This window comes from Trachypithecus francoisi, unplaced genomic scaffold, assembly GCF_009764315.1.
Source record: "Trachypithecus francoisi isolate TF-2019V2 unplaced genomic scaffold, Tfra_2.0 Lachesis_group0, whole genome shotgun sequence".
In the NCBI taxonomy this organism is placed as follows: Eukaryota; Metazoa; Chordata; class Mammalia; order Primates; family Cercopithecidae; genus Trachypithecus; species Trachypithecus francoisi.
The window spans coordinates 162,203,206-162,225,565 of record NW_022681453.1 but is presented as its reverse complement, the minus strand read 5'-3'; the positions used below and the strand labels follow the sequence as shown (position 1 = coordinate 162,225,565).

At 37.3% G+C, this 22,360-nt stretch overlaps 1 protein-coding gene across 1 annotated transcript in view; it reads right to left on the bottom strand.

The window, feature by feature from the left end:
* The window catches only part of CPNE4 (copine 4), a 526,733-nt gene that overhangs the window by 378,728 nt on the left and 125,645 nt on the right, over nt 1–22,360 (bottom strand). Inside the window, exon 2 of the mRNA XM_033212672.1 lies at nt 21,693–21,873. Within this exon, the coding sequence (XP_033068563.1) occupies nt 21,693–21,872 (180 nt within the window). The 5' untranslated portion in view covers nt 21,873. The remainder of the gene's footprint in view (nt 1–21,692; nt 21,874–22,360) is intronic.

Genomic DNA, 22,360 nt, shown 5'->3' with positions numbered 1-22,360 from the left:
CCTAGGAGGAAGAAGTGGTTTCATGGGCTGGGCCCAGGGTCCCCAAGCTGAGCTGTGTGTAGCCTAGGGACTTGGTGCCCTGTGTCCCAGCCTCTCCAGCTGTGGCTGAAAGGGGCCAATGTAAAGCTTGGAATTCAAATATAGACAGTCTGTGGTGCAAGCTCCAAGCCTTGGCAGCTTCCACATGGTGTTGAGCCTGCAGGTGCACAGAAGTCAAGAGGTTTGGGAGCCTCTGCCTGATTTTAGAAGATGTATGGAAACACCTGAATGCCTAGGCAGAAGTTTGCAGCAGGGGTGGGGCTCTCATGGGGAACCTCTGCTAAGGACAATGTGGAAGAGAAATGTGGGGTCAGAGCCCCCACACAGAGTCCCTACTGGGGCACCACTGAGTGGAACTGTGAAAAGAGGCCCACCATCCTCCAGATCCCAAAATGGTAGATCTACCGACAGTGCACCATGCACCTGGAAAAGCCAGAGACACTCAATGCCAGCCTGTGAAAGCAGCTGGGAGGGAGGCTCTACCCTACAAAACCACAGGGGTGGAGCTGCCCAAGACCATGGGAACCCACCTCTTCCATCAGCATGACCTGGATGTGAGACAAGGAATCGAAGGAGATCATTTTGGAGCTTTAAGATGTTACTGCCTGCTGGATTCTGGACTTACATGAGCCTTGTAGCCCCTTTGTTTTGGCCAATTTCTCCCATTTGAAACAGTTGTATTTACCCAATGTCTGTACCCCTGTTGTATCTAGGAATAACTAGCTTGCTTTTGATTTTCAGGCTCATAGGCAGAAGGGACTTGCCTTGTCTCCTGTGAGATTTGGGACTGTGGACTTTTGAGTTAATACTGAAATGAGTTAAGACTTTGGGGGACTGTTGGGGAGGCATGATTGGTTTTGAAATGTGAGGACATGAGATGTGGCAGGGGCCAGAGGTGGAATGATATGGTTTGGCTCTCTGTCCCCACTCAAATCTCATCTTGAATTTCACTCTCATAATTCCCACATGTTGTGGGAGGGACCTGGTGGGAGGTAATTCAATCATGGGGCAGTTTCCCCCATACTGTTCTCATGGTAGTGAATAAGTCTTATGAGATCTGATGATTTTATCTGGGGTTTCTGCTTTCATGTCTTCCTTATTCTCTCTTTGCCTGCCACCATCCATGTAAGACGTGACTTGCTCCTCCTTGCCTTCTGCCATGATTGTGAGGCTTCCTGAGCCACTTGGAACTGTAAGTCTAATTGAACCTCTTTCTTTTGTAAATTGCCCAGTCTTGGGTATATTTTTATCAGCAGCATGAAAATGGACTAATACAGAAATGTTATTATGACGTCTCTGAATCTCAGTTCTGTCATCTGTAGAATGGCAATGAAAATACTGACCTCAATAGGCTGTACTGTGAGGAATCAGTGAAAACACAAATGTAGAAGGGCTATGCAGATACTAGCTGTTTTTATTTCTTCTTATTCTCTATTATGTCCAGAGGTGGTAGACTTCACTTTGCATTTTCTTCCTGTTGTACTTTTTCAGGCTATGCATTTCCTAAGTTTAATATTCAGGGTAGAAAGTCCTTCCTTTTACAAGCCATACATTTGCATCTTTCAAGGTTCTAAGATAACTCCCTAATAAGAACTGGAATGTAAATATGCCTATGTTCCTCGTATCCACATCCTTTAAAGTCATTATAGAACCTATGACAATAATATGGGCTCCTTAGTTAACTAATGTTTCCAGGTATAGTCCATGGTTTAACTATGTGGCAAAAAAGTTGACACTGTTCTTATTAAGAAGGAGGGTCTATGCCCTTACTCTGAGAGATTGCCATGTAGGTAAGTTCACTTGTAGGTGCTCTAACTGGAAGTCCTAGCCTAACACTTGGGTGAAGATGCCTTCACACGATCTGAAACTCCAGCCAATAAATTATCCCCAGCCTTCTAGTCTTCTCAGCTGAGGTCCTAGACATTGTGGAACAGTAATAAGTCATCCCAACTGTGTTCTGCCTAAAGTCCTGAAGCACAGAATCCATGAGCTTAATAAAATGGTTGCTTCAATTCAACCTGTTACATTTCAGGGTAATTGTCATATAACAGCAGTAATTGGAAGAAACTAGATTAAGCAAATCTTCAGTTGAAGTAGGCTAAAATAGGTTCCCCAATTACAAATCCTAGTTTCTCAGAAGTCAGTTTGAAGAGACTAACATTGACCAAAGTAGGGTAAAAGGTAAGAAAATTTTTTTTCCTTTGATTGATACGCAGTTTCAAAACCATAATCTTTCAACAGGAACTAGTCTTTGGGTTCCAAAAAAAAATAAGAAGTCTCTAGGACTAACTTCTCAGATGAAAAGGAACTCTTGAAATACCAAATATTTGAAAACAGACTATCCAAGATAGGGAGTTGAACATTTCTGATCTTAAATCAAGATAAAATATTTAATTAGCCTATACACTGACCCCAAGAACATCTGGAGTTTCCAGAAGGGAAGAATTTTCTTGTCACTTCTCTTCTAAAACTGACAAACAGTGAGGGATGATGTTGGCACAGAAGCAAAGATGGGAAGGGAAGGTTATCAGTATGGCTTTTCTGAGATTTCAAGTCCATAGATTAGAGAACATAGGCAACTGGAATGAAGTAGCTCCAAGTCTATTCATCTTCTTCAAAATGCAGAGAGTGGAGGGGATAAGGAGACTTAGATAATTTCCCACTAGGAAAGTCAAAACAGATCAATCAAAGTGGTTAGTAAGAGACTTGGCAGACACTTAGAGAATGGTTAAATTTTCTTACTAAAAGTTCCCTTATTTTACACAGGATGGATCCAAGAATACTTGGGTTGGCCAGCAGACCAAAAACTTATCTCTGGCATTAAACTTACCTCAACATATGTATTATCTGGTAATGTCTTTTATATACTGAGAACTAAGTGATCTACTACTCACACTAGTTTTACATGCATTATCTCCCTTAAATATAAAAGTATTGAATATCTATTAAGCATTCAGTATGCACCAGCAACTATATTAAGTGATTCATAAGCATTATCTCAACAGATCCTTATAATAAACCCATGGAATAGGTTCTATTGTTATTACCCTCACTTTACAAATGATCAAATGCAGGCATAGGGAAGTTGAGACATTTACAAAAGGTCACATGGATAAGCCACTCAATGTGATTCCAGGGCTTAGAGAATCAACCCCTTCATTATCCTGCTAGCCAATTATTTAATCTTGACGACCATTCAGAGATGCAGTAGTATGAAAGGCTCAGAGATGTTAAGTGGCTTTCCCAAGGTCACACAGTTAACCTGTGGTGAATCTCTGCCTTATTTCCAAACTGACCTCAGATAAAGCCAGGCTGCTACAACAGCTTCCTAAGTCATCCAGCAAAGTAATTTCAGGTTGAATGAAAGCCTAGTGGATCACACTACAAATAGTTAAGATTGATTCTGAGATAAACCAGCCAAGAGTTTATTTTTCTTCTTATGGCACTCTTTCTGAATTTCAAATATTTTTTAGCAGTGAAACCATATTCCCCCTTCACAGAACCCCAATATGTTTAATAGCTTAAAGTGATATTTTAGTAACACTTGAAATTTCTGTCATTTACTGTAATGTCAATCAATGGGAACACAATCTGAGAATTAGTGGCATCTTCACTTTAAAGGCATCTATGCCTTTAAGAGTATGTGTTGTAACATTTACAGTTAGCTGATCTTTGATAAGGGTGCCAAGAACACACAATGGAGAAGGATAGTCTCTTCAATAAATGGTGTTGGGAAAGCAAGATGTCCATGTGCAGAAGAATGAAATTGAGCTCTTGTCTCACATCATAACGAAAATCAGCTAATAATGGATTAAAGACTTAAACATAAGACTTGAAACTGAAAAATTACTACAAGAAAATATAGAAAAAAATTCTCAAAATTGATTTGTGCAATAATGTTTTTGAATATGACACTAAAAGCACAGACACCAAAAGCAAACATAGACAAGTGACACAGTATCAAACCAAAAAGCTTATGCGCACCACAGAAAACAGTCAATAGACTGAAAAGGGAACCTATGATATGTGATAAAATATTTGTAAATTATATATCTAAAAAGAATTAATTTCTAAAATATATAATAAGCTCATAAAACACGATAGTAAAAACACAAATAACCTGATTTTTTAAATGGACAAAGGACCCAAATAGGCATTTCTCCAAAGAAGACATAAAAATGGCCAACAGATATATGTAAAAAGGTGCTAAACATCACTCATCAGCAAGGAAATGAAAATTAAAATCACAACGAAGTATCACCTCACTTCTGTAAGCATAGGCATTATTTTTTTTTTTTTTTTAAAAACAGCTAGCGTTAGTGAGATTGTGAAGAAATTAGAACCTTTATACACTGTTGGTGGGAATATAAAATGCTGCATCCATTATGGAAAACAGTATGGCAGTTCCTCAAAAAATTAAGAAGAAAACTACCTCTTATTAATCAATCCCACTTTTGGGGTATATATTCAAAAGAACTGAAATCAGGCTCTTGAAGAAATATCTGTACTCCCATGTTCATTGCAACATTATTCACAATAGCCAAAATATGGAAACAATCCAAATGTTTATCAACAAATGAATAAGCAAAGAAAGTGTTGTATAAACATGCAATGAAAGATTACCTAGTGTTAAAAAATAAGAAACATCTATTATGTGCAATCTGGAAGACTTTATGGAACAGAAAGATATGATGCTAAGTGAAATAAGCCAGTCACAGGACAAACACTGCATGATTCCTCTTATAAGAGACATCTAAAGTAATCAAAAATACAGAAGTTGACAAAAGAATGATGGTTACCCAGGGATGAGGAGGCGGCATACAGGAAGTTGTTGTTTAATAATTGCAAATTTACAGTAATTCCCAGAGATGTGCTGTACCACATAATGCCTATAGTTAACAATAAGATATTGTGTACTTAAATACTTATTAAGAGGGCAGATCTCATGTTAAGGGTTCTTAGCAGAAAAGCAAACAAACAAAAATCCAAAGAGACACAAGGAAACTTTTGAAGATGATGTATATATACATATGTGTGTGTGTGTGTATATATATATACACACACATACATACACACTTATCTGGATTGTGGTGATACCAGTATGAGTACCCACATATGTCTAAACTTGCCAAATTGTATACATTAATTTTATGAAGTTTTTGTATAACAATTACACCTGAATAAAACTGGAGAAAAATAAAATTTAGGGATGTGGGTTTTTTTCTGTTACATAGTTTAAATATTAAAATATATTTTAGAAAACATTCTGTAATTGGGATAGTGGTTGCACAGGTGTATACATTAATCAAAACTCATCAAGCTATGAGTTTTTTGTTTTTAACTTTTGAGTTCAGGGGTACATGTGCATGTTTGTTACTGAAAGAAATCAGGCACATTCCTCAGTCCTGGGCCCAGTACAAACAACATATATCTCTCAATTTCCTGGGCCCAGTACAAACACCATATATCTCCCATATCTCTCAACTTCCTGAGCCCAGTACAAACACCACCTAGAAAAATCCCTGATAACGACACAGCTGTTTGTAGTTTTACTGAAAGCATGGGAACCAATAGATCACCGCTAAATGTATAACTTAATATGTTAACCAATTGTAATGCTGTAACCTAAAGAATTCCTTGTTCCTCTGTAACCTTACAAGTCCCATCTACATCGGGCTATAAAAAGCGAGCGCACGCACTGTTCGGGGCCCTCTTGTATGTTGTGGAACGGAGGGACCAAGTTCGAACTTCCAGTAAAGATCCTTGCCGCTTGGCTTTGACTCTGGACTCTGGTGGTCTTCTTCGGGGAATAAACGGTCTGGGCATAATATTACATAGGTAAACTTGTGTCATAGGGATTTGTTGTGCGGATTATTTCATCACCCAGACATTAAGCCTAGTACCCATTAGTTATTTTTCCTGATCCTCTCCCTCCTCTTGCCTTTCACCCTCCAATAGCCCTAAGTGTATGTTGTTCCCTGCTATGTGTACATGTGTTCTCAATATTTAGCTCCCACTTATAAGTGAGAACAGGTGATATTTGGTTTTCTGTTCTAGTATTAGTTTGCTAAGGAAAATAGCCTCCAGCTTTATCCATGCTCCTACAAAGGATATAAGCTTATTATTTTTATGACTGAATCATATTTCATAATGTATATGTACCACATTTTCTTTATCCAGTCTATCATCAATGGGCATTTGATTCCATGTTTTAAGCAAGACTGTTGGCTGACTAGAATTACCTGGTGCTCATCTCACCTCCACAAAAAGGGACAAAAACAACCAATAAACAACTACTTGTCATCTAGAATAACTGAAGAAGTACACTGAAGGGCACCATAGGAATGGCAAAAGTCTCTATGGAGTATGAAAGCCCAGGATAGAACCATAGAGAGGGAGGCAAAGAGTCTCACCTCTGCCACACTGTCTCTCCTGCCAAGATTGGCTCAGAGTTCAGGGGACTTCATCTTACAGGAAAAAAGGTAAGCTGTAGATCCCCAACAGTCCCCATTACCCCTATAAAAATCCTTGCTATAGGAGAAACTCTGAATCCTCACAGATCCCAAATTCAGTTTGCAGAGTAGCCAATATTTGCATAGTTGTATTGCCACCGAGGTGGAAGCCACCTTAACTACCCATGATCTAAGCTGCTACAGCTCAGTGCCACCTTGAAACCAGACCCCAAAATGCTATTCTTCAGAAAGGAAGGGGAAATACAGACTTTTCCAGACAAGCAAATGTTGAAGGAATTCATCACCAGTAGACCAGCCTTACAAGAAATGCTTAAGGGTGTGCTACAACTAGAAATAAAAGAACAATATGTATTACCATGAAAACACATGCAAGTATAAAACTCACCAGTAGAGGTCAATTTATAAATTAAACTCAGAATACCCCAGTGATATAATGGTGCTATATAAATCTCTTAATCCTCTACTATAAAGGTTTAAAGTAAAAACAGTCAAAAACAACAACAGCTACATTTAGTGACTAAGGAACACATAATGGATTTTTTAAAGGTAAATTAAGGCATTGAAAATATAAATGGAGGACAGAGAAAAATTCTAGAACATCTTTAAGCAACCAAACTTAAGTTGTGATCAGCTTATAATAGTGTATTATAACTACAAGACTCTTTGTATTAGTGCCATGGTAACTACAAAGAAAGAAATTACAGCAGATGCACAAATGAGAAAGAGAATGGAAATAAAGCTTAGCACCATAGAAAACCAGCAAACCAGATGTAAACAACAATAGGGAAAGAAAGGAAGAAAGAATTTTAAAAACAATCAGAAAACAATTAAAAATAGTAGAAGTAACTCCTTATCTATTATTAACAACCTTGAATATAACTAAACTAAACTCTCCACTTAAAATGTATAGAGTGGCTGAATAGGTTAAAAGACAAAAAACAAGACCCAACTACATGCTGCCTATAAGAGACTCACCTCATTTTTAAATGCAAACATAGACTAAAAATGAAGGGATGAAAAACGATGTTCCATGCAGACAGAAACAAAAAGAATGTAGCCATACTTATATCAGATAAAGTAGACTTTAAGTAGAAAACTGTAAAAAGAGACAAAGAAGAGCATTATAAAATAATTAAAAAATCAATTCAACAAAGAATATAGCAATTGTAAAAATATAGGCACTCAATGCAAGAGCATCCAGATATATAAAGTAAATATTATTAGACCTAAAGGGAGAGGTAGTCAGCAATACAGTAATGGTAGGAGACTTCAACACCCAACTCTCAATAATGTACAGGTCATGGAGACAATTCGACAGATAAATATCAGACTTAAACTGCACAATAGACCAAATGAACCCAACAGACATTTGCAGAACATTTCATCCAATAGCTGAAGAATACACTTTATTCTCAAATTCACATGGAATGTTCTCCGGGATATGTCACATGTTAGGCCATAAAACAAGTCTTAAGCATATAAAGATCACACCAATTATCCTTTCTGACCACAATGTTACAAGACTAGAAACCAACAAAAAAAGTTTCAGAAACTGTACAAATACAGGAAATTAAACAACATGCTCCTAAACAACAAATGGGTCAATGAAAAAATTAAAAGGGAAATTAAAATGTTTACTGGGATACATAAAAAAAATGGAAATACATCATACCAAAACCTGTGGAACACAGCAAAATCAGTTCTAAAAGGGTCATTTATGGTAATGAACACATAAAAAAGAAGAAAGATTTCCAATAAACAACCTAACGGTACACCTCAAGAAACCTAGAGGAACAAGAACAAACTCAACCCAAAATTGATAGAAGAAAGGAAATAATAAAGCTCAGAGCAGAAATAAACAATATGGAGACTACAAAAAAAGATTCAAAAGATCAGTGAAATGAAGTTGCTTTTTTAAAAAGATAAAAATGACAAAACCTTTAGATAGTCTAAACTATTATTAACAACTGTACAACAGCAAATTTGATAACACAGAAGAAATAGATAAATCACTGGACACATACAACCTACCTAGATTAAATTATGAAGAAATAGAAAATCTGAATGGACCAATAACCAGTGAAGAAATTGAGTCAGTAATAAAAATACATTTATCAAAGAAAAGCTCAGGACCTGATGGCTTTACTGCTGAAAGCCATTTAAGAAAAATTAATACCAATTCTCCTCAAACCAGTCCAGAAGATTGACCTCAAAAGCACAAACAAAAATATACAACTGGGATTACACCAAACTCAAAAGCTTTTGCACAGCAAAGGAAACTATTAACAGAGTAAAGAGACAACTTACAGAATGGGGGAAAATATTTGCAAACTAGACACTTAACAAAGGGCTAATATTCATTTAGAATATATAAGAAATTAACATCAAAAAAATACCAAATTACCTGATTTAAAAATGAACAAAGACTTAAAAAGACATTTCTCAAAAGACATTTCTCAAAAGACGTACATATGATCAACCAGTAAATTTTTTAAATGTTCAATATTACTAACTATCAGGAAAATGTAAATGAAAACCACAATGAGATACCTCACCCAGTTAAAATGGCTATTATCAAGAAGACAAAAGAAAAGAAAGTAAGTGTTGGCAAGGATGTAAAGAAAAGGGAGCACTTACACATTATTGGTGGGACTGTAAACTAGTACAGCCACTATGAAAAATAGTATGGAAGTTTCTCAAAAATTAAAAATAGAACTGTTATATTATCCAGCAATCCCACTACCAGGCATATATCCAAAGAAAATAAAATCAGTATGTTGAAGAGACATCTGCACTCCCATGTTTATTGTAGTATTATTTACAATAGCCAAGATATTCAATCAACCTAAATGTCCAACAACGAACGAATGGATAAGATAGAGTGATATATTTGCACAACAGAATACTGTCTAGTCATAAAAAGGAGTGAAATCTTGTTATTTGCACCAACATGGATGAACCTGGAGAACATCATATTAAGTAAAATAAGCCAGGCACAGAAAGACATTGCCTAATCTTACTTATATGTAGAATCTTTTTTTAAGAAAGTTGGTATCATAGAAGCAGAGAGTACAACAGTGGATAGCAGAGGCTGAGAACGGGTAGAGAGAGGGGTGGATGAGGAGATGTTGGTCAATGGGTACAAAGTTACAATTAGAAAGAATACCTTCTGGTGTTTTAATGCACAGTAGAGTGAAGATGGTTAATAGTAAAATGCTGTATTTTACAAAATAACGAGAGGAGAGGCTTTTGAAAATTCTAACCACAAAATAAATGATAAATGCATGAGATTATGCATATACTACTCTGACTGGATAATTACATAAAACATGAAATTATCTCCCATCAATATATACAGTTAGTGTGTCAATTAAAAGTAATTTCTCAAAAATAACCATTCTACAAAATAATTTTACATTAATTTTTCATTTTGATCCTGAGCTAATTTTATTTAATTTGTTTTGTTTTTCATAAACTGAATATGAAAATTTATACTAACAAATTAAACTGTTATGCCCAGACCGTTTATTCCCCGAAGAAGACCACCAGAGTCCAGAGTCAAAGCCAAGCGGCAAGGATCTTTAATGCAAGTTCGAACTTGGTCCCTCCATTCTACAACATACAAGAGGGCCCCAAACAATGCGTGCGCTTGCTTTTTATAGCTCGAGGTAAACAGGACTTGTCAGGTTACAGAGGAACAAGGCATTTCTCTAGGCTACAGCATTACAATTGGTTTACATGTTAATGTGAAGTTATGCTTTTAGCAGCCTTCTTATCGGTTCCTGCGCTTTTACAAACGGTTGTAACCTTATTGGGGCTTCTCCAGGTGTTGTTTTCCTTAATGTGTTTGTGTCGGGCCCAGGAAGTTGGGACAAAATAGAGGATTGTGTTTGTACTGGGCCCAGGACTAAGATATGTGGCAGACACTGGTAATTAGAGCAGGACAGAGACTTTCACAACGTTTGTCCTTACAATGTCTGGAGTCTATAGATAACCTTAATCAGTTAGGTCCGGGGTCGATCTTTAACTAGGCTCAGGGCGCCGCCCGGGCTGTTTGCCTGTGGACTTCATTTCTGCCTCTTAGTCTCTTCATTTGATCTCTTTCAAAACTACAAGTTAATCCATTTGGAAAGAAAAACCTTATCAAGCTGAACATCTAAAATGAATGCATTTTGATGTATTTTATATGTAAATTATCTCACTAAAGTTGATAAAAAAGAAGAAATTGTATTTATATTTCAAACAAATAATTGCAGTACCTCTGAAGTAATTAGGCTACCCCAGAACACAATTTGGAAACCTTGAAATTCAAACTAACATTTGGTGAATCAGAATGGAGAAGTTGAGAACTGTTTGTGTCCCAAGGTTCAAATAAACAATGAAGAACTTCAATTCTCATTCCAGGAATTTCAACGGCTAAAAAACTTATCTAATCCCCAATAGCCAGCAAGGAAAATCTGCTACCCTGTCTATGTTCTGTTGCCTTTGAAGGAGACAGAAGCAAAAACCAGGTGGATTTTCAGCAAATAATTCACTTTGTTTTCTATATGATCTCAGTGGGAGATCCAGTAGAGAGGTCTCTACTGGAGTTGAGGAGAGAAGAAACAACTCTCAAACACCGACCATAGCTACAGCACTCTCCCTGTCTTATGTGGAGAGAAATAAAGAGGAGCATGAAGAAATTTACAGCCAAAAAGATGTAAGAAAACAAAATTAAGCCTGGTAGAACCATGTTAGGAACTACTCCATTTCCCTCATCCTCAAATGGCAGGAAATGTCCCTCAAGCATCCTCTCACAACCCCATGCAACATAGTTACTACAAATGCATATACAGTTTACACACAAACACATAAACAAAAACTCTTTTAGATCAAACTTCTTGCTTCAGGCACCAGTAATCCTAATGTGAATGGGATTAGCCTAAGGGTGTAGCTGAGTTCTAATGAGTTGAGTTCTTCTTCTTCTGCTAAATGAGAAAAGGATGGTTCTCAAAAATCCAAGTGTCTTTGGAGGGGGAATATGGACAAATGGACCATGTAAATGAAATCCATCTAACCATTCAATTACAAACATCCACTGTGCCAAGGGCTGTGATAAGTTATGGGGATGCAAGAATCAACTAAGTAGTCACAGTTTCAGTATCCCAGAATCACTTCCCCAGTGACCTCTAGACTCATCTCATCTCCACTGCTCTGCTTCTAGCCATGGGACACTTTTATTACTTTAGTTCTCAGAAAAGTTTGGACCTGAAAAAGCATATCTTTTTTTTTTACAAAGCATTTTTCTCAAAGAATGACACATAAGCAATAATATGTTTGATAATAACACATAGTGAGCACTCACTCTATACCAGACACTTTTCTAAGCACTCTACATGTATTAACTCATTTAATCCTCACAGTGACTCTAATGAGGTAGGTACCATTATGGTACCCATTTTGCAGATGAGGAAATCAAGGCATAGAAAAGTTTGATCAATTCGCCCATTCTCACAGCTTATAATGGCTGGTCCAGGACTTAAGCTTAAACAGTCCAGCCCCACAGTCTGAGCTCTGAACTACACTATGCCATGCATCACTGGGAACCTTTAGGAGGTCAGGCTAAAACCATATAACTTGGGGATAAGGGAGAGTTCAAATATTCTCCAAAGCAGATTTAATTTCTACTAAAAATTCAGTTTTAAATGAATCAAAAAAGCTAAAGCAATGAGTGGGGCATTTCCATACATGCCAGCGGAGCATGTATTGTTACTATCCTCTAATACAGCATTCTGGCAATTTCTTTTCTTTTTTTTTTTTTTAAGACAGAGTCTCGCACTGTTGTCCAGCATTCTCTCAATTTCAGTCAGAAACTTTAAGAACGTTCCTACTCTTTATCATGATAATTTTACTTCTAGGGAAAAAAAAATCCTAAATACAGGGTGATGGGGGCCAGACGCCCCGTATATATAAGAAATTTATCCTGTAATTATTCATAATAGCAAAGCTTTGAAAATTCATATCCAATAATGGAAAGCTGGTTAAACCAACTGTGGTAGATTTTCTATGTGAAATATTATACAGTCATTTAAAATGATGTTTATGACTACTTTTGATAATATACATATATATACATATACATGCTTTATCATGAAATTATAAAAAGGGCAGTATACAAACTATAAATATTGTATGGGTTTCACTCCAATTACTATCATATCATCACAACAAACACAAATCCTATGTTTAACAGATATTCTTTAAACCAATACTACTAAATGAAGCCAAACTAATAGCACAAACCTGACACAAAAGATGAGAAATTGAGGTGCAAACAATGTAAGTCCCCTACAAACCACAAAGGTGAACACTAATAGGGAAAATATGTATGTAAAGAGTAAAAAAAAAAGTAATTGCACAAGTGTCAAATAGCAAAATCTTGTCTTGGCACAGTTTGCATAGAAAATATCTGAGTTTTAATTGATCACAAACCACATGACCATTCTTAATGGAGTTATAGAAGGTATTAATAGAAGTAAATAGTGCAGGTCCCTGATGTTATTGCTCCACTGTTTCTCCCTTGATGAAATTCTCCACTGTACTTGATACCTCCTGGTGCCACATTTTAAGAGGCATGGATGCCTTACCTTATTTTACCATCCTGAGATCAGGGACCTACCAACACCATGACCTTTATTTACCTCATGATCTTAGACATTAAACATAGTTTTTCTCTACAAAATGTTCAGGAATACTCACTCTAAAATCCATGGCCAGAAAAACGAGTGTTTAATTTTGGGAATGATTAAGAATTTGGTTTAAAAACAGGCTTAATAGAAGTAAATGCTGGATACAAAAGAGGGCAGATTCCTAGCAGGCAGGAATATTAATACCACATACTCCAGATCAACTAGATGAGGATATTGATGAAAGGAATAATTTGGATGCCTAGAACCAAAGGAGAGAAAAACATATCAATTTTATAGACTAGTGGTAATTCGTTGGGTTATTCTGCCTCCACGGAGAACCGGATGAAAGAGGTGCAATGTCATGAAGACAACATGGGTATTGGAGACACAAAGATATGAGTTCAAATCCTAATACCACTTCTCACTAGTCTCGTGACCTTGAACATATACATTTCCTATGTGAATGTCAGTTTTCTCACCTGCAGAATGGGTTATCACAGTCCCTATCTTACAATACTGTCATGAGGATTATATGAATATGCATGTAATGACTTAGCACATGGTGCATAACAAACACTCTGAAGCTCATTATTCTGAGAGGAGGACAGTGAAGGATAGCAGGAGCACAGTTTTGAAGTCAGACAGTCTGGGTTCAATTTGTCATATCTCCTTCACTTACCACTTGTGTGACCTGGAGCAAGTTACTTAACACCTCTGTGCCTCTGCACTATATACAATTTTTTTTGTCTACTATACCTCAATAAAGATAGAAAAAAAAAATAGGCTGGGCACAGTGGCTCACACCTGTAATCCCAGCACTTCGGGAGGCCAAGGCAGGAGGATTGCTGAAGGTCAGGAGTTTGAGACCAGCTAAGCAATATATCAATATTCCATTTCTACAAAAAATAAAATTAGCCAGGTGTGTGGCATGTGCCTATAGTCTTAGCGAGTTGGGAGGCTGAGGTAGGAAGATTCTTTGATCCTGGGAATTTAAGGCTGCAGTTTTCCCATCAAAGTTTTCCCAATGGGAGTCTGATGCAAAATCACAGTGGAAGCTTTGTGAACAAGTGAAGAATTTGAGCTATGATTGCACCACTGCACTCCAACCTGGGCAACAAGAGAGAGACTCTGTCTCTTAAAGAAAAAAAAGAGGATGGAAAAAATAAAATACAGATGAGCCCAAGTTGCAAGATTGTTTTGATAATTAAATATGACAATATATATAAAGTGCTTAGGAGAGTACCTGATACATAGTTTAGGTACTCTCAATATATTGAAGGTATTACAAATAAATCATCATTGTCATTAATAAAGAGATAAAATAGATTGAAATTACAAAGGAAATATGATTTTTAAGGAGATAATTATCAATCGTGAGTCTAGTTAAACATGCAAATAGGCACCCAGGAAAAGTGTCAAAAACACCTCCTTTGAAATGTTGAAGGTGATTCAATCTAGAGGCAGAAGACTCCTAATTGTACGTGTCCTCTCAAACCCTCCAATCTGTAATTCCATCTTTCAAATGACCAGCATGGGACTCAAGGTACACTATAAAAACCGCTGGGGACCAATGTTCCATTTGAATGCCCAGAATGTGGCTTGCCAGTTCTTGAGGCTAAGGATGGGAGTAAGGCTAATGTCATGGTGTTTTCCTCTATGCATGAAACCAGATGTTATTCCTCTGCCTGGTGAAATTATCTTCAGGGTATACAAGAGAATTAATTAAGAGCCAACACAGATTTCAACTCAAATACTTTTTGCTCATCTGTAACCTGAATTTCCCTTCTTGTGTAATTCTGTTTGCAGACGTTATGACATTGAAAATGTTGAGATTTTAATTATAAGGAATCCAATTAGTCACATATGCAATCCAGTAATCTTATTTTCCTATATCTAAGTGCATCACTTGAAAATTGAACATCATGGAACCATCAGCCTCTGGTCACAGGGACATAACCTCAGGCAACAAGGAGAAAATATTCTCTGGCTGTAATATTTGATTTTGTTTTCTCTTATATTCAATGCTCAGGGTAAGATTTCTAATATCACCAAGATCAGCTTTCTTTTTCTTTTTTTTTTTAAGAAATTATTCTTATTAAGGATGTGTTAAGGGGGAGGTATAAAGCAACATCAAAGTTTTCCCACATGGGAGTCTGATGCAAAATCACAGTGGAAACTTTGTGAACAAGTGAAGAAAACTGTTGTTTTTTATCATCTGTCATGCTAGGTGTTACCCATCCAAACACTGCAAGTCAACAAGTGTGAACAGAAAATCTTTCGAGAAAGAAGTTTGTCTGTGATATCCAGAGAGAAAGTTTTAATTGAATTAATTTTCATTTTCTAGCTCTGGTCTATGTCCACAACTGGGAGGTTAACAGTGTTCAGAGACCTAGCCAAGGGAGTGTGGGAATATAGTCTAAACTCAAATGCCTCCAGGAGCCAGTTTTGTAGGGCAAGTGAGTGAGGCAGGCTGACTAGCAGGAGGCACAAGCACAAACCTCATATTTTGTTAAGGAGAGAAGATGGTAATTTTCACCAGCTCATTGTTGCCATAGGATTAAAGACCCCACACTGCCAGATTTTCTGTTTTTTTCATAAAAAACCAGAGATCTGGAGTTTTATGAAAAATCTCATGATCTTTAAGTTTTGGCAACTACTACAAAGCTTGTTGGAACACTGTGAAGACTAGACAAAATATGTCTGCAGGCAACAGAAAGGCCACCAGATTCAAGTTTGCAAGCTTTGATAAAACAGAAATAACATGGACTTTGGAAGCAACCGGATTCCAGCTTTACTGTTTACTAGTTGTATGACCCTGGGCAATGTATTAATTCTCAAGCCTTAGCTATCTTTTCTAGTTAGTAAAGCTTTTATTGCAGAGTAATTGTGAGGATAGAATGTAAAATATGTAAATATGTAAAATAACTAATACATACTGGCATCAACACAGATTGACGGCTACTTTAATTCATCACATAAATGTTAATATTGCTCGTCCCGTTTTCATAAAAGTTCTAGGCTTTGAAGCAATGGAAAATTGAATATCTTAGGTACAGGTAAAATTGTTATTTTGAGTTTTATCCTCATGGTTTAATACATGAAAGGGTACTGGCCCACTATTATCCCAAGTATGAGAGGAACCTGTTTTTTAGAGTTCTTCCACAAGCCCTCTAGCCCAGAAAATTCCAAAGCCCACTTTTCTGGGCAAGCTCAACAACATGGGCACATATTATCCCTTCTGTGCTGCTAACAGGGATGCTAGGTCATATGGTGACCAAACCCTACATCTGGGAAGTGGGTGGGGAGGGGGAAGAGAAAATGAAAAATAGTGGAGGGATCGGGATTAATCACCAGAATTATAAGGAGTTCAAACAACTCTACAGGAAAAAAAAAAATCTAATGATCTCATCAAAAATGGGCAAAAGATATGAATAGATAGTTCTCAGAAGAAGACATACAAATGGCAAACAGGCATATGAAAAGATGCTCAACATCACTGATCATCAGAAAAATGCAAAGCAAAACTACAGTGAGATATCATCTCATCCCACTTAAAATGGCTTGTATCCAAAGACAGGCAATAACAAATGCTGGCGAGGATGTGGAGAAAAGGGAACCCTTGTACACTGTTGGTGGGGATATAAATTAGTGCAACCACCATTATGGCATGGTTTATTTTAGTCCGCCTCCACATAAAGGTAACCTAGGCACCCTTGAGGTGGTAGTCCTACCACACATTCAGGGGAAGAAAAAGATTTAAGTCAAGATCTCATGTTGAGTCCTCTTTCTCAAGGTCACATGACTGTCTGAGACCCCAGCTCTCTATCTCTAAGATAGTGTGAGATTACTGGACACTGAGGTTTTTGAGGACACAAGCCATGGTGCTCAACACATGCTGGGGTTAATTTAAATAGCTGTGTTGCTTTTTCACAGAGCTATTATCAGCAGGAAATAACATAAGTAGATGGATATTGTGAATATAAAATACTATATGGATATATTATTGCAACAAACAATAATCTTGTAGTAGAGTCCACTGATAATTGATGTGTTACATATAACCACACTAATCGTCACTAACAACAATTACCAACAACTCACGAAATCCCATGGTTCATCATAACATGTTTCCATATGGAATTGATCCAAAGGTAGGTAGTTTTCCGAATTACTTAGAGCTTCCAAGAAAGATCTCAATAATTGTGTATTAAAATTCAATGAAAAAATTGAATTAATATTGATTGAAGTAACCTCCTAGAACTTTGGAGTATAATTTGGGTGTTACCAATGAGAACAAGTACTCTGCCAATCATAGGGTCACTGCCAAGGGCCACACACTCACGAGCTTGGTTCTACTCAGGCATGCCCAGGAATAGAGCACATGCTCCAGTGAACTGAATATAAGTCTTTAGCTTACAAGAGTCCTTGCCTTCTGACTCTCTGAGAAGTGTTTGTACCACTCGATTATGATGCTTAGTTCCAGGAGCCAGTGAACACATCAGAACTCACCAGAAAGCAGGAAGATATTATTTCCGCTCCTCAATGGAAGATGAAAAGCATTCTAAATTATCATTACACTTAACTGTCACCATCTACTGCCATCATTACATAGCCAGGAGTTGATGAAGAGGGATTTTTTTTTAAAGGATATGATCCTAAATTAGGGAAAGGAAAGAGTATGAAATGAAACTCTCAGTTTGCAATGTATTTCAAAGTCATAAGTTTTTTTATTCCCTTCTTTCTGTCAATAAAAATCATGGCCATTATTAAAGATTTACTATAAGTTTTCACCTAATAAAAACATTTCTGGCCAGGCATAGTGGCTCACACCTGTAATTTCAGCACTTTGGGAGGCTGAGGCAGGTTGGAGGACCCATCTGGTATGAGTAGGAAAAATAGAGGAGTTGCAGGCAGGGCTGGAAATGCTGCCTTGAAGGGTCCTCCAACTATGATCCAGCTTCTGCTAGATGGCCCAGCTGTTTGGTTCTGGGACTGCCATCTTCTCCTTTTGTCCCTCTCACCCGGAGGAGTGCTGGCTCCCTTAGAGGTTTGGGGAAAGGGCAGAACCCTTGATTTGAAACATTTGCCAATGTCTGTGGTGTAAATACTCCCCGACTTGCAAAATTCCTGAATATTTAACAGTGTGCTCTCAGGGGACTATGTAAGCTGATTCCAGCACACGACTGCTCCAGCCCTAAGCAGAGTTCCTGTTGTTCATTCCTGGGTTTCTTCACAGCCTCTATTTAGGTTTTCAGTATTTTCAGCTTCTTTGTTACTAATTATCTAATTATTTATCTTAGCCACCTGGCATGCACTTTATTTATTTTTATTGTATCCTTACTGTATATTGTTAAGAGAGCAAAATTTGTTAAACTGCTTCTATAAGTACCATAATATAAATGAACCATATGACTAAGCAAGCTAGAAATTAAGCTGATATTATTGGTTATAGAGTGAGACTTTCTAGATAAAGGAAGCTATGAATCAATTTACACTGTGGCACAAGGTTCCTATCACTGTGCACAGGTGGCAAAGTTTGTGGTAGCTGTGTGCTATAGTAACACTGTAATAGGACACTTTGGAAAAATTACTTGACAACATATATCAAAATCCTGAAAAGCTTCCTATTATTTGTCCCACCAGTTCTACTTAACAGAACTATTGTAGGAACTCATCCAAAAAGAAAGGAAAATCCTTATGCACAAGGATGTTTATTGTGGATTACTTAAAATAGGGTATATCTGGAAGCTATTTCAATGTGAAAAAATTGACAAATTTAAATGCATTTGATGGGATATTATGCAGCTTTGAAATTACAATGATCAATATTATAGCAATGTGAGGAAAAGCATATACTACTAAGCAATAAAATTAGGAAAGAAAATTTTGTAAGCATGATAATAATCATATGAGAAGATGCATGCCAGAAGAAGGCTAAAATAAATATATACAAATAATAGTTGAATTATGTTAAGGGGTTATAAGTAGATGGATTTCTTGCCTGTAATTTCCAAGAAGTTACTTTTTTTGTAATGTAGGCATTCCATTTAGTTTTGTTAAATAAAAAATAATGAAACTTACTAACAAAGTCAATGAGAATATTTAGAAGGGGAAAGAAAAGATACTACGCATTAAGACACCCATGAATACTGTTTTATATTTACATTCTAAGCCTTCCATAGGCCTGAAGTTAAATTAAGATTCCCCAACCTGCCTATCTGCATTCATTTTCTATGAATGTTGACTCCTCACCTAAATTTCACCTGCTCACTAACTGCTATCAAGCCTTTCTTTCAAAAAAGTGGCTGATATTACATATCTCCATACAATTAAACATGCTGCCTCTCGGGTCTTTTGAACCTTGTTTCTACTGTAGGGTGGAAGACTGTCTCTTAGGGTGGCACCTTCTGGCTGTTTACGAACAGGTGAGAGTAGTATTAAAGGCTTAAAGAATTTGGTCCAATGGATCCAAAACAGGTGTATTTGTGCTCTGATCAACATGGCTTCAAATCCCGTATTCTGAGTTCTTTATTTTCTTAGAATAAGAACTGCTTCCTCTGCTACATCCTCTTCTCCCTATTTCTCCATTTACATCAGTTAGATCTTTAAAAACAAGGCTTACTTAGACTAGGTACCTAGGTGCAAAAAAAAAAAAATGGAAAAAAACCTTAAAATCAGTCCTCGTTCAATTTGTTTTGAATTTTAAATAAACAAAACCTAGCTGCGGAATTCAACCTGAAATATTGCCACACAAACCATCAAAGACTGATACCAGTGTCCAGCATAATTATAAAATAGTAATAAAGATCTCAGGTTCTGGAGCTCCAATGTATGGGTTTAAATATTAGCTTTTCCACTTACAAGCTGACTGCTCTTGGGAAAATCCTTAATCTTTTTATCTTTCCATTTCCTTGCCTGTGAAATGGGGATAATATCTTGTAGAATTTTTGAAAAGACTAAATTGGTAATTTCATGTAAAGCACTCAGACTAGTGCCTGGCACTTAAAAAGTACCCAATAAGGTTTAGGTCATATTGTTTTAAGTTCTTGCTCCAAAAAATAAATATTTCATGATGTGTCCCCTTGTTCTTCCCCAGGTACCACCATCAGTCACCGAAACATCTGGCCAAGTGTAGCACAGTTGATACAAAGAACCCCACTGTTTTTCCTAGAGCTTATCTCCACTGGGTCCGTGATCAGTTAGAGTCTAGCAGGCACAAAAATGAATAAATCCTTCCCAGAATAAACTTTTTTAAAAAACCCAAGTCATCTCTTAACAACTTGAGGGCCCATCGCTCTTTGAAGAATGACTCACAGAAATGCCATTCCATTCACACCACTGCCAAGGGAGCAGCTGCCTTGCCCAAGCACCGCAAACAGTGTGTGTCAGGAAACATTCTGAGTGGATATTTTACACATGAGTTTTGGGGAATGTCTGAATGTGGTTTTGCTACCTTCACAAAGCTAGTTAAAACTGTATGCTGGCCTTATGAGCTTGTAGGCCCCCAGCTCTTTCCTCCTATTTCTGCCATCCCCATCTCCTTACTTCTGAATCTGCTCATGATTTCCACATGCAGGATTCATCTTTCTCCAGTCCTCAACCAACTCAGACTGAGGTAACCATCCCACTCAGCCACATAAACCCATGGGGCTTAGAATGAGTCATTTCTTCAGTCCCGAGGACTGAGTTTAATTATTATTGTTGGGTTCCCATGTGGCTCTCTTGGGTCCACAACACTTCCTAGAATGTATGTTTCTCTAAAGACCTATGACTTGTCCTGTGTCAGCTCCGTCCAACAGTCACCCTGTTTTGGGCTTGGTCACAGAGCTGGACTTCAGTCTTGGTCCCTACTCCTCAGTTCTGATCAGCTACCCTGGATAGTAAATAGCTCCACCTAGCTCCCAAAACTGGAGTTTGTCCCTCTACTGCAGACAGATTTCATGGAACTGACTTGCTCAAACCTGTCCTCTTGGTTCCTTCTCTCAATTCAGGACCTATGGATAGGACTCTCATCTCCTGAGCTCATTCCATCTGAGTAGTCACTTCTCTCTCTCAACCCCCTAAAACCTGTTTCCTCAAAGCTACCATTCCCAAAATTCTAATTAAGTCTAATCTGAACTCTGTCTTGGCCACAAGACTTTGTCTCTGGAACCAGTTTTTGGAACTTTCTCACCCCAGTCCAGTCTGGGGCCTAGGTTCATGTCTGTTCCTGGTCCTCTTGCTACTTATATGTTGCCAATGAGTGGGCATAGGATGAAGAGTATATTGTGAGTATTTCTTGGTAATTAACAAAAACACCTAAAAAGTCTTAGGCTCATGAATTAAGGGTAAATGTCAAAATATCCACAACATCAAAACAGCAACATCAAAACATCATGATAGAAATGTGATCATATTCACTTATCAAATTTTTTACTTCATCAAAATAAACCACCTGAAGATATAAAATATCAAAACATTTTTGAGCCAATCATCCAGCCATGCTTCTGTCCATTTCATTGGACATGCCTACCTCAAACCACTGCCCGTGAGACTGCATCTTGAGGATGACACAGGGGTCTGGTTTGGAAAGGGCATCTCTGTCAGAAATGCCTTTGCACGCCACACGCAGCTCAACTTTGGTCAGGCAGGGGCTGTTAAAGATTCCCAGTGTGTTGGCAGCAGACTCATAAATGTTGCTCATCTTCTTCATTCTGTTTTAGGCAAGTAAAAGAAGAAAAAAGAAGTGCCAATCACTGCAATATTTGTCAAAGGAGAAAGCCTCCCAATCACCCTTCAGAAAATGGTTTGACAGTTTCAAATATTGAAGGTATTTAACGCACTTTCCAACCTGGTGACATTATGTGAAACAAATCAAAACAAACAAACAAAAAACAGGTGCTGGTGCACTTGGTTAAGAACACTATTTTCTTGTATGATTTGCATACATTTGCATAGTAAAATGTTTAGCCTGTGAAATAAAATTAATGAATTAGTTCAATAGGCTGCAAACTGTAACCCAGCTCTTCAATAAGTGTATGACTTGTGTGAAATTGTACAGATGATTGTTGGTTCATCAATTTAATCACATCTCAAGTTTTCAAGACTAAAAATCCAACTCAACTCCTATGTGACAGCATGGAGAAGTATATTGTTCTTTCTGAAGAAACAGCCAAATTTCCCACCCCTAAAACTTTGCAC